The 12,635-nt window shown below is 38.7% G+C and overlaps 1 protein-coding gene across 1 annotated transcript in view; it reads right to left on the reverse strand.

Annotated features, from left to right (window-relative positions):
* Positions 1-12,635, reverse strand: part of LOC149794906 (signal recognition particle subunit SRP72-like) — a 70,047-nt gene that overhangs the window by 20,433 nt on the left and 36,979 nt on the right. Inside the window, exons 10-13 of the mRNA XM_089964547.1 lie at positions 11,834-11,965; positions 7,916-8,044; positions 7,379-7,516; positions 4,463-4,558 (exon numbers count right to left, since the gene is read on the reverse strand). Coding sequence (XP_089820673.1) covers positions 4,463-4,558; positions 7,379-7,516; positions 7,916-8,044; positions 11,834-11,965 — 495 coding nt within the window. The remainder of the gene's footprint in view (positions 1-4,462; positions 4,559-7,378; positions 7,517-7,915; positions 8,045-11,833; positions 11,966-12,635) is intronic.

Below are 12,635 nucleotides of genomic sequence, written 5' to 3' on the forward strand. Positions count from 1 at the left end.
CTGCAAGGCGCAGTAAGGTCAATAACCATCATGTCATGTCCAATGACCACAGCTATACAGAACACTGATATCCATGCATTATCTAGTCCTGTTTTATAACCAAATGGACAATGGTCAAGGTTGGAGGTTTCCAGCAGAGGCGAAATTAGCACGATATTCCTCATCAGTTGGGGATTCCTTGTTAATACTGTAACAAAGAGGCGCAGACAAATGATATACTGATACTGTAAAAAGATTCAGAATATCCAAGTGGTATATGTCGAAGTGAGATCAATACTGACAATATCAGCACCAGCTCCTAGTTCACAAAAGAAGAAAAAAAGACTAGCATTAACAATATCTCAGATTTTGTCCTGAATATGCATGACAAATTTTGAAATTATCAACAACTGTGGAAAAATTTATAACAATGTTTGTCCTCCTAGGCAGCATTGACAGAATCTTTTATTACAGGTGAATAAGAGAAAAGACAAGAACACTGAGGACATTTCCTTATTTATAACCTTGAAGCTAAACTCTTCCAAAGTCATATCTGAGCATATCAGTAATCTGAGGTCGTCCCTTTCCTCAACAGAGGGATTTTCTTCATCCTCAATGCCTGTCATAGTCAGAAATAGCATACCTGCCATGGTCAAATACAGCATGCCTGCCTTCACCAGATACAGCATGCCTGCCTTCAGCAGAAACAACATGCCTGCCATGGTCAAATACAGCATGCCTGCCATGGTCAGATACAGCATGCCTGCCTTCACCAGATACAGCATGCCTGCTATGGTCAAATACAGCATGCTTGCCTTCAGCAGATACAGCATGACTGCCTTCGTCAGAAACAGCATGCATGCCTTGGTCAAATACAGCATTCCTGATATGGTCATATACAGCATGCCTGCCTTCACCAGATATAGCATGACATCCTTCATCAAAAACAGCATGCTTGCCATGGTCAAATACAGCATTCCTGCCATGGTCATATACAGCATGCCTGCCTTCACCAGATACAGCATGACTGCCTTCATCAGAAACAGCATGCCTGCCTTGATCAAATACAGCATTCCTGCCATGGTAATATACAGCATGCCTGCCTTCACCAGATACAGCATGCCTGCCTTCATCAGAAACAGCATGCCTGCCTTGGTCAAATACAGCATTCCTGCCATGGTCATATACAGCATGCCAGCCTTCACCAGATACAGTGTGACCGCCTTTGTCAGAAACAGCATGCCTGCCATGGTCAAATACAGCATGCCCGCCTTCACCAGATACAGCATGACTGCCTTAGTCAAAAACAGCATGCCTGTCTTGGTCAAATACAGCATGCCTGCCATGGTCATATACAGCATGCCTGCCTTCACCAGATACAGCATGACCGCCTTTGTCAGAAACAGCATGCCTGCCATGCTCAAATACAACATGACCGCCTTCAACAGATACAGCATAACAGCCTTCGTCATAAAAACAGCATGCCTGCTTCGTCAGATACAGCATGCATGCCTTGGTCAAATACAGCATTCCTGTCATGGTCATATACAGCATGCCTGCCTTCACCAGATACAGCATGACCGCCTTCATCAGAAACAGCATGCCTGCCATGATAAAAAAAATACAGCATGTCTACCATGGTCAGATACAGCATGCCTGCCATGGTCAGAAACAGCATGCCTGCCATGGTCAGAAACAGCATGCCTGCCATGGTCAAATACAACATGCCTGCCATGGTCAAAAACAGCACTCATGCCACAGTCAGATACAGCATGTCTGCCATGGTCAAATATAGCATACCAAAGGGCAATGAAAATGCTGTATAAATCACCATGTGTGGTGTTGAACGCTAATGACTGCATAGGCAAGTATATTCAGCCTCACTGTATCCAAAACAGAAATGGGTCCAGATGGTGAGTTTTGTACCAAGACAGTCATTGGGGTTGGGATGGGTAGCTGGATGGTTGGTATAGTATGTGCAGTCAGTTGACCAGTAAATAATGTCTGCTTTATTAGCTGGAAATTGAAAGGGTATGAAATTGTACGTGCGTTCGACTTTAATTTTTTTTAAATAAAAGTGACTCATGACCATTGCAGGCCTATGCACTTAGTTCTTGGGTTTTACATGTGTATGGGGTTTTCTTATGAACTCGTTATTAATTTCCTATGTGTGACAAAATTATTGAATAGTTTAAATATGAATGCAATTTTGGCAATGGAGTTACATATATTATGGATTAATTGCAAGCCCCCATGGTACGATATCAGATGGCAAGTAAACGGTGTTGATACTGTGTTCATGCTGTATATTAGATGTTGAATTCAGACTCAATGATCTGGGAAAAAATTATTAAATATTGTAAATCTGTGTGAATTTTTTCAATGGAATTACATGCATTATAGATGAAATGCACGCCACGATGGCACAATAGTAAGCGGTGTTGATACCCTATTCATCATACACATTAGACATGAATACATGTTTATGTGCCAATGAGTTGTTCTCTGAAAAAAGTAAAATGCTGTAAAACCCCGCATTAATACAACCCCGATATTAACGCGATCCACTTTTTGGAACCCCAAATTATTGCATTATAGTGGGGTTCCACTGTATTATCACTTATTTAAAAACAGCATAAGGATATTTTAAACTATTTCATATTAGATATATTATTGTTTCTTTCAGCTTAGCTGTTTTCTATATTTTTAGATGTATCATGTTCATTGCAATTATCATCTGTCCTATTTCAACTCAATCCCAAATTAAGACTACATACAGTTTCTTTTAAAACTCGAATCTCAGTGTTCATAGACATACCTCTTTTGTCAAAAATGATTTCATGCTGAAGGCTTCTTGTTTTGCCTGTACTAAGTGCAACAGCTTAAGGTTATTTTCAGCTGCATGTGACCATGGAGCACTATCTACCACTGCATGCAAATCAATATCCTTCTGGCATAATTTGCATTTTGCAAAGCTATCTGAGAAACATCTCATAATCCAAACTTTATATTTTTCTTCATCTAAAAACCAAAGTAGGAATCAGCAGCCAGCCATGTCAAAGCGAATGATTCAAATTTAAACTACTGCTACATGTGGGCTTTGTACAAGCGGAAGTTCAAAATGTACGACTGCGTAGTGGCCAGTTGAGGAAAAAGTTCCGTTCTGGCACAAACTTAGTGAGAGTCTGACTGTTTTTTGCTGTTTTTTTCCCCTTTTCTTTTTATTTAATTCTGTAAAATGAAAACTGTTTATTAATTCCTTTTGGTTTCATGAAAATCAAGGCTTTTCAAGAAGCCCAGACAATATTTTCAAGGTCCTCTACGGACCCTGTCAACAGTCTTATTATCACTCAACTTTGAGTAATATACTCAAAACCAGGTTGGCCAGATGGATGGATGGACTAGTTGGCAACCAGAATAGCATATAATGGAAAGTATGGTTCTTCCATGCTATAATGCCTGACAAACAAAGTCTGAATGTAACCACAAGCACCCAGTCTTACTGACACCAAGGCCATGTGTGAGAAAGCTTAGGGACTTATTTCCAATGTGTCATGGACAAGGGAAAATCTTTCCCCATATTCTCTGATTTTGCCAGTAGATAGCCAGCAAATTACATGGAACCAATATTTCACATATTGCTTGTGATTCTAACAATCTATGTATGTCATAACAGCATTTGTGATGTCAGGCCACTGCTGTCAGAGCACTGAAGGGACTCTTCATGGGAGGTGGGGTGCACCATAACATTGTCCCAAAGAATGCAAGTGATTTTGGATATGGGTGAATTCTTGAAAAATCTGGGGCAGACATTTTAGATTATGACCTCTTCTCACTGCCGTTCAAAGGTTAATTTGAGACATTAAACCACACTCTACCCATGTACTGCAGACACTGCATTGACTAAAAGACTTGCACTTGATGCATGACAGACATGCCATATAATTGTCCTCAGCAAACCAGGAAAAGAAAACAGCATTAATACAAATAAATGAAATAGTGTCTACTTTGCAGTTCAATAGTGTAACACAGGTGAATATAGCAAACATGCACAACTTACTGGTCAATGAACAGGTCTCCAGAAATGCACAAATATACAACCAGAATGTCAACACTAAAACTAACTAAAACACAAAAAAATGTAGAGAGATGGCTTAAAACACTGAATAAATGTCAATGGATTTAGAAGGAACAATGAAAGCTTAAACTTGCAAACATCCAGTAAATGCCTGAAAAGGTGAGGTACTTTGTAAAAGTTACTTCCCTCTGTGTGTGTGTTTTTCTCTGTGTGTGGGTGGGGTTGTGTGTGCACATGCATTTACACACAGCTAAAAGATAATTTCTGTCATTTTAACGATGGCTGTATTCAGAATGTTGCAGACATTTTCCAAATTCTAATGTCATCATTACTGTATCTGACTGAGAAATAAATGTATGGCATCCATGAGCAAGCCTGACTTGCTCTACATGTCTACCCACTCACCTGTCTTTTCTTGTACCAGTCGATGGCCCGAGTAAAGATGTCAGATGCTGCATTATGGTCCTCCTGGCTGAGATACAGAGTCACCAGAGCTGACACCTGGAACAAACAAAACTTGATGGGAAGTATATAAAGTCAATTCTTTTTAATTTAGCCCCTACTTTGGCATGAAGTCAGGCATAGCAGCTCAGTGGTCAGCATCCTGGATTCATGATCAGTGGGTTGTGGGTTTGAATCCTGACAATGAAGAGTCTTGACATAACCACTACTCTTGGCACTAAACAGTCTTTCATTAAATGCCTACCAAAATATAATAAAATCTCGGAAAAATGGTAGGTTGTTAGAGGGGTAGATTAATAGAGTGGTAAATTAATAGGGGGTGGTAGATTGGTAAAAAGGTCAATTGATGTAGCAGTAAATTAATAGAGAGTTGTAGATTGGTAGGATGATCAACTGACAGAATGTAAATTAATAGGGGGTGGTAAATTATTAGAGATGTAGATTGAGAGAGTGGTAAATTAATAGGGGTTGTTAGATTGGCAGAATAGTCAATTGATAGAGTGGTCAATTGGTAAATTAGTAGATTGACAGAATGGTAGATTTACAGAGTGGTAGATTGACGGACTGTTAAATTGGTGATGTGGTACACTTATGGAGCGGTAGATTGATAAGAGTGGTAGATTGACAGAGTGGTAGATTGATAGAGTGGTAGATTGATAGACTTTAAAATTGGTGATGTGGTAGACTGATGGAGTGGTAGATTGATAAGAATGGTAGATTGATAGAGTGGTAGATTGATAGAGTGGTAGATTGATAAAGTGGTAGATTGATAGACTGTTAAATTGGTGATGTCGTAGACTCATGGAGTGGTAGATTGATAGAGTGGTAGATTGATAGACTGTTAAATTGGTGATGTGGTAGACTCATGGAGTGGTAGATTGATAGAGTGGTAGATTGATAGACTGTTAAATTGGTGATGTGGTACACTCATGGAGTGGTAGATTGATAGAGTGGTAGATTGATAGACCGTTAAATTGGTGATGTGGTAGACTCATGGAGTGGTAGATTGATAGAGTGGTAGATTGATAGACTGTTAAATTGGTGATGTGGTAGACTCATGGAGTGGTAGATTGACAGAGTGGTAGATTGACAGAGTGGTAGATTGATAGAGTGGTAGATTGATAGAGTGGTAGATTGATAGAGTAGTAGATTGATAGAGTGGTAGATTGATAGAGTAGTAGATTGATAGAGTGGTAGATTGATAAAGCGGTAGATTGATAGACTGTTAAATTGGTGATGTCGTAGACTCATGGAGTGGTAGATTGATAGAATGGTAGATTGATAGAGTAGTAGATTGATAAGAGTGGTAGATTGATATGATGGCAGATATCTACTGCATAGTATTTAAACTCTTTAATCTCATGTTAATGTTAAATAAATCCAGTATTTTTAAAGAGACTGCTCTGCACTGTAGTAAAACCAGATTATTCAAGAAAAACTTCATGAAAAACTTCACTGAACATGTGCTTTTCTATTGTAGTGCTGAACTTATTTCTCTTAGACTCTTCTAAAGCCTAGTGCTACCTTTATATAATTCAATTTGAATTCTTAATTATAACGGAAATATAATACATGGATCAGACTGAATGAAAATAATACATTTGAAAATTATTTTAAAAATCTCCAATTTCCACAGCTGCTTTATCAATGCCTTCATTTACATGTTGGCTACACATTCTCCAGCAATTGAAGTACTGACTAGTGAACAAACACATATTTTACCTACTGTAGAATAATCAATACCTTCAGGCAGTTCTGAACAAGGTGAACACTGACCTGGGTTATATGAGGAAACAAAAGTCCCTCATGTCTTTTGACCTTCGAATCATTGTCAGAGTGCAGACTATCAACTGGTTCATTGAAATGCAATTAAATACAGAGCCTACTCAATATCCCAGTGCATTATGTACAAAACTGCGAGCAATGATTTCTCATTCCATATGGTCTGGTTTTCAAAACTTCTGCACCCAAGTGCAGATATGTTGATGGTTAGATCTGTACTGTTTCATTCTGAACCAATCAAATACTGCAAGAACTGTTTAACGTTCAAGTCAATACCACCAGTCATGTATGACGAAATAGTGTTACAAAATTGGTCACAGTTCATATAAACATAATTTTCATTCTGTGTTTCAGTGAAAATGTCTTGCTGAAAAGATAAATTCAGGAAAAGTAACCATATAAATATTTTCAAAATGGCTGCTGTGGTAACTACTTTGCAGATTAGAGCATCATTTTAATACAGGAATAACATATACATTTCAAGAAAGAAGTGTCTATTATTAAATATCTGTATGGCCACCATTAGAAATCTTTTCACAAAAACTTGATGTTGGCATGACCATCTATTCTGGAAAAGTAGCAATAACAAGATTTTCAAGATAGCCATTTTGGAAGCTAAACTAGATATCAGATTGTCAGGATTTTCATTTAGGACCAACTAGACATCGTAAGAAGAGACCATCTGTTAGGCAGAATAGCAATAACAAGATGATGGTTACTGCAGTAGCCACACTGGATGTCAGAATGAAACAATTTTCATTTAGGACCAAATTAACTCTGAGATGAATGTGCATCAAATTTCATGAAAAATCCTCCAAGTAGTTCAGGAGGAGCAGCAATAAAAACCTTGGCTTATGGACAGACAGATCAAGGACCACAACATAGTCTCTTCTAATCTATGACCAGAAAGGCTGCAAATAAGACTTACAGAGAGACAATGACCGCATCACTTGAAATGTATGCTGCAGATCTCCAAATGCTTAAAAATCTAAGTTCACATTTTCCAAAGTTAGAGAAACTAGCTTACACAGACAAAATCAAAACAAGTAAAGACAGGCAGACATATACTGCACTTACCACTCCAAGTTTGTACTGCAAATCTCCAAGAGCCTTAAGGCAATCACATGCTTGGTAAACACTGCCCTGGCTCAAATACAACTGGGCTGAAGCCAACTGAATACTCAAAGCATGCTCTGGGTGAGCTTTGCTGTAAACCTGCAACAGAAAGCACCTGCCTTTAATATTAATAACAGATAATCTAGCCTAACAGAATTATTGTATAATGGTACACACAATATATTCAGTTCTCACAGACCTTATGTTTTAATGTTTGATGTGCAAATAATGTTACATGCTAAGAATGATCTATCTATCCTAGAGAAAACGTTTCCTCTCAAATAATATCCAAACACAACATTAAATATATATTAAAAAAATTAATTTGACCCTTATTTTGTTACCAAAGTTTTTTTAAACTCAGTTTTACCCACAGTTCTGACACCAAGGAGATTGTTTACTCTAAATCTTGCACCCTTATGGGGATACACTGTAAAAACCATGCAAAAACAATTATTATAAATATATTTAAAGCTGCAATATTATATACTTGTTTACCTCAAGAACCTGAATGGCTTTGGACATCTGTTTGTCTCTAGCAAAATGGGCAGCCTCAATCAATACAGGTGTTTCAATATCTGGGTATTTGCCCTTCAGTTGGTCAGCCAGCTGGACACACTGGTCAGACTGAAAAACATTTTTAAAAACAATTTGTTCATTTTGCTTTAATCATAGGTATAAATATCTAGTTGTTTTAGGGGTAAAACTAATTTCAATTACTTAATACTTACCTTTGACTATTGCCTTATTTATCTCATCTGGATGCAAATCCCCACCCTCCAGCAAATAATTCCATCCTCGCATCAGATGGTAAGTTCAAGAAATCTTGAACAGACAGAACACAGACCCTGTCTGACTTACACATTACATGTACATGCCAAATACACCTCTTGGACCTGAACTGTGATTACACTTCGGACATCAAAGATGTTTGAGGGGTGAGTATTACATATTCAAAATTAGTTTTTCCTCTCCATCCGCACCCAACATTTTAATAGCAGAAACACAATACATGTCTCTATCAAATTTTGCTACTTTGGAGGAAGGTAGAGGGTCTCAAGAAACTGTTAAAAGAAAGATGTACATACTCATACATTTTGCTACTATAGAGTACAACGAGAAAATGCTTCCATTCTGGTGCACCAAAAATTAAAGGTAAAAGGAGAAAGTAATGTGGAACAGCCAAAATGTGGGCTCTCATAACATTTTCCAATGAAGAATAATTAAGAAAGGCTTGGGAAGTGGCAAACGCTCTGACTTCAGATTCTTTAACTGTCATTCAAGAAAGGTCCCTTTCAGAGAGGGACTGATAAGCTCCTTTCATAGCGAGTTTAATCCACCTGGAGACTGTGATGCTGAAATATCAGTGGAGCCCTTAATAGGTAAGAAGGGATCTTCCTCCTCCTTTTAGAGGCAGCCAAACATAACCATAAAGCCAGAACTGGGCAGAGAAGCCTATCTTGATTATCACCAGTGCAAATACAACTGTGGCTGGGGATCTCAATATGGAATGGAACTACCAAATGAAGCTGGTTCTATGCTTGGAACTCTAGTTCGCAAAGATGAGAAACTGTCTCATAACTTATGTTGAATTTTTAACAACCTTTTTCTCCGTACAAGGCATGAAGCTCACTCTCTCTCACCACAGGCAGACTACTTTAAGTGTAATATCCTCATTGGAGGCTTCACTCAATCATTCAAAAGGGGAAATTGAAAAGCTCACAAAAAGCATAATGGGTGAGACCAAACATCTCCTCTCCTTAAAAAGAGAAGAAAGTTGGTCAATGCACTCAAAAGAGACATATAGGATCAATGTGCTTGCTACTGCCACCAACCACAGAAACTTCTCCACTCTATACTATATACCTTAGATGTGGGATGCCTCCAAGCCCAGACTGTGCAGCAACTTTGCTAAAAACAAACTGGTCATGCTGGACTGATTGCTTGAGATCAGCCAAGCATGATGGTGGAGAATCTGTGGCTTGCTGTGGGGAAAGGATCCCTTGTGCTGTGACAGCAGTTCCTTCCTCTGAGGAAATCCCCTGAATTTGTCTACCAACAGGATGAGTAGAATGCTGAACAATGGGGCCATAGCCAGGCTACAATGAGCCTGGGAGCAAAGGTCCTGACTTTATGGACTACATGAAGATTCATTCTGAAGGGCAGGAAGGTATAGAGCACAGATGATCCCACATTAGACTGAAGGTGTCCATTGCACAGGCCACCTCATCAGGTCTGAAGAGACATGAAGGGCAAGCTTTTTGTTTAGCCATGTCATGAACAAATCCACCAAAGGTTTCTCTCACACCTTGAACAGAAACTCTGTTATAGATTGGTGCAGAAACCAGTGAGAGTGCTAGTAAAGTCCTTCTAATGGAAACAGGAGGTCCACCACAGAGTTCAAAGATCCCAGGAGTGAAAGGTATAGTTGAAATGACAAGGTCTTGGCTTGCATAAGGGATCCTTTGATGGCATTATACATCAACCAGTCATCAAATTACAGGTGGATTGGGATCCATCAAGACCTCAGGCAGACTACAATTATTCTAATTACCCTGATAAATGTTCCTGGGGCAGAGGCCTCCAAACGGTGAAGTTAAAAACGAAAAAGCCCAATGCTCCAGGTGAAAACAGAGATACTTTAGGTGTGGAGGAAAAATGGGGATATGAAGGTATAATGTTGACGGACCAGCTAGAGGGCCTTGTGGCATTTCTGACTGAGGCAGTCATCTCTATACTGAATTGCTTCTCATATGGGAATGTGTTTAACGCTGAAAGATCAATGATAATCCAAAACTTTCTGCAATTTTTGAAACACCAGGAAATTCCAGGTTTAGAAAGCCAGTGACAGGCCTTTTAGCATATCTCTACTGTACCTTCTAAAAGAAGGGTATACACTGTTCCATAAATGTCTTAGAGCCTCTTCTTTCCCTTCCTTGGGGAGATCATCAACTTTCTCACCCGTCTCTCCATCTAGAAAAGGACTGGTGAAAAGGAGCTCTGACTGGGTTCTCATTAGAAGAATTGGAGTGAGACTGTTGCTCTCCCTTGCCTGCTAGGTCCAATCTGCTCTTCACCATTGGGGAGCTGACTTTGAGAGGGTTACAATCATGATCTAGCTGGAGAGTACACATTCTCTCTGTGAGAGGGTACTGCTCAAGCCAAAATCAGAAAGTGTATTCACACTCTTCCAGTGACTGTCTGCACTAAGAAGTGACCCAGGATTGATTCCTGTCAGGAGGTGATTGTCCTGTGATGACCGTCCAGTATCTTTGGGCCCTATATAAATTTGGCATAATATAAATAGGTGTGGTGATTCTCCCTCAGGGCCCTCTTGTGCCCACATTTCCTCCACTCTGCAGCATTTCAAGCTGAAATGACAAATATGTACTGCCAAAGCAAGTACTCTCTGAAATGGAGAACATTACAAAAGAAATATTCTAATTTAGAAGAAAAAAATAGATAGCCACTGGTCAGAAGTGAGGAGGGCCATTCAAGAGGGGGACCACTGTAGTTTTTGTTGTTCTTGCTTTCGGTTTAATGCCATTTCTCATCGCAAGATAGACAACACATGGCAGCCAGTATAACTGGTGTATGAAGGGCAAATCCTTGTAAGAACCACCAATCCGTAGGAAGTTACTGGTAGCTTTCTCACATACCCACACTGGCCAAGCCTGAGACTAAAATCCATATAGACAGAGGCGAGATGGCAGTAACCAGTACCAGGTGAAAGCTTTAAACCACTTGGCCACTCTGGGACCATACCACTGTACAGTAAATTATCATACACATATCATATATTTGACATCAATGTGGATAGTGTACCGTCCTGCTCAAAGAACTAGCATCATTACAAATTAATTGGCAATTGCTTCAGAATAGATTTTGTAGAGATAAGATACATTTCTATGATATGACAATCAGAACATTAGTTGTCTGCAAAATGTAAAACAAATATGGCCAGCTGGGAGTCAAGGACTGGAAAGCTTGCAAGTTCATGCAAACAATATAAGAAATGGATATTCCAAATGCAGAAACGGGGATACACAATCTCAGGAAGTCATATGGTATACTGATGGCATATCACATTATATGAATAAACAAGTTCATATAATTCCTTTGTTCCAAATTAAACTGCAACAAAAAGAGGATCTGTCTCACTGACATCATATTAAACAAGTTGGTATAGTCTGAAAAATACTGATGTTCTTTTAAGCATGGTTTTGCTACTATTATGTGTATCATGCTGAATTTGATCATAAATCAATTAAAGAGACTTGTAATGTGTTGGATAAAAAAGTAATCATAAAGAAAACTTCAGATTTGGAAAAATGATAACTCTGTTCTAGGATTGCCTGATCCAGACAACAAAACAAAAGAAAGATAAATTAGCAGACTGTTTCATCTTCATATTACCTGGTTTGTGTACATATGCAGCAGACATTGGTTTATGCTGATTAGTTCTTTCTGCTTAGATGACAACTTCTGCTTCAGATTGTCTGCAGTGGCCACTTTCATTTTCTTCTTGGAGTCAAAAACATTCTGATCCTGGGAAAGAGACATTAGGATGAGTTAGTAAACATTAACAGATTTTAAAAAGAATACAACTTATTTTTCTAAAATTACTACACAAAAAAACGCAAAAGCAGTGACTGCCAAAAGAACTGATCTAAATGGAAATGTTGTTGCTGCTGCTGTGCTGTTTCACCATTTTCAGCACAAGATTGGCTATGCATGGCAGACAATATAACTGGTGGAGGAAGAACCTGTGGAAAACAGAAGAACCACTGACCCACAAGAAGCTACTGGCAGGCTTTCTCACATACCCATGTTTGCCGAGTTCGAGACTCAAACTTATGCAGAGTTGAGATGGCAGTGATCTCGAATGTCGAGCAATTTAGACCACTAGGCCACCAGAAATATTAACCCGATATGGGTAAAACAAATTCATGGTACTTTCATCTCTACAAAACAGGTACCAAAAATTATTCAACTTGTGTGTTCGAGTTAATTTGCGAGTATGCAGGAATTATATTGGGTACAAATTATATTTGTTCCAACTCCAAATGAAATATTTGTATGGGTTCATGCAAAGAATATAGAATAACATAATGTATTTCAACAAAGCCATTATTTTAATCTATATTCTGAAATCCAGCATATTCTGAATCCCACACTTAATCAAAATTGCTTTCATTTTTATTTTTATTCACCTGCT

Source organism: Sinohyriopsis cumingii, chromosome 7 (assembly GCF_028554795.1).
Source record: "Sinohyriopsis cumingii isolate HCF-2022 chromosome 7, ASM2855479v2, whole genome shotgun sequence".
NCBI lineage: Eukaryota > Metazoa > Mollusca > Bivalvia > Unionida > Unionidae > Sinohyriopsis > Sinohyriopsis cumingii.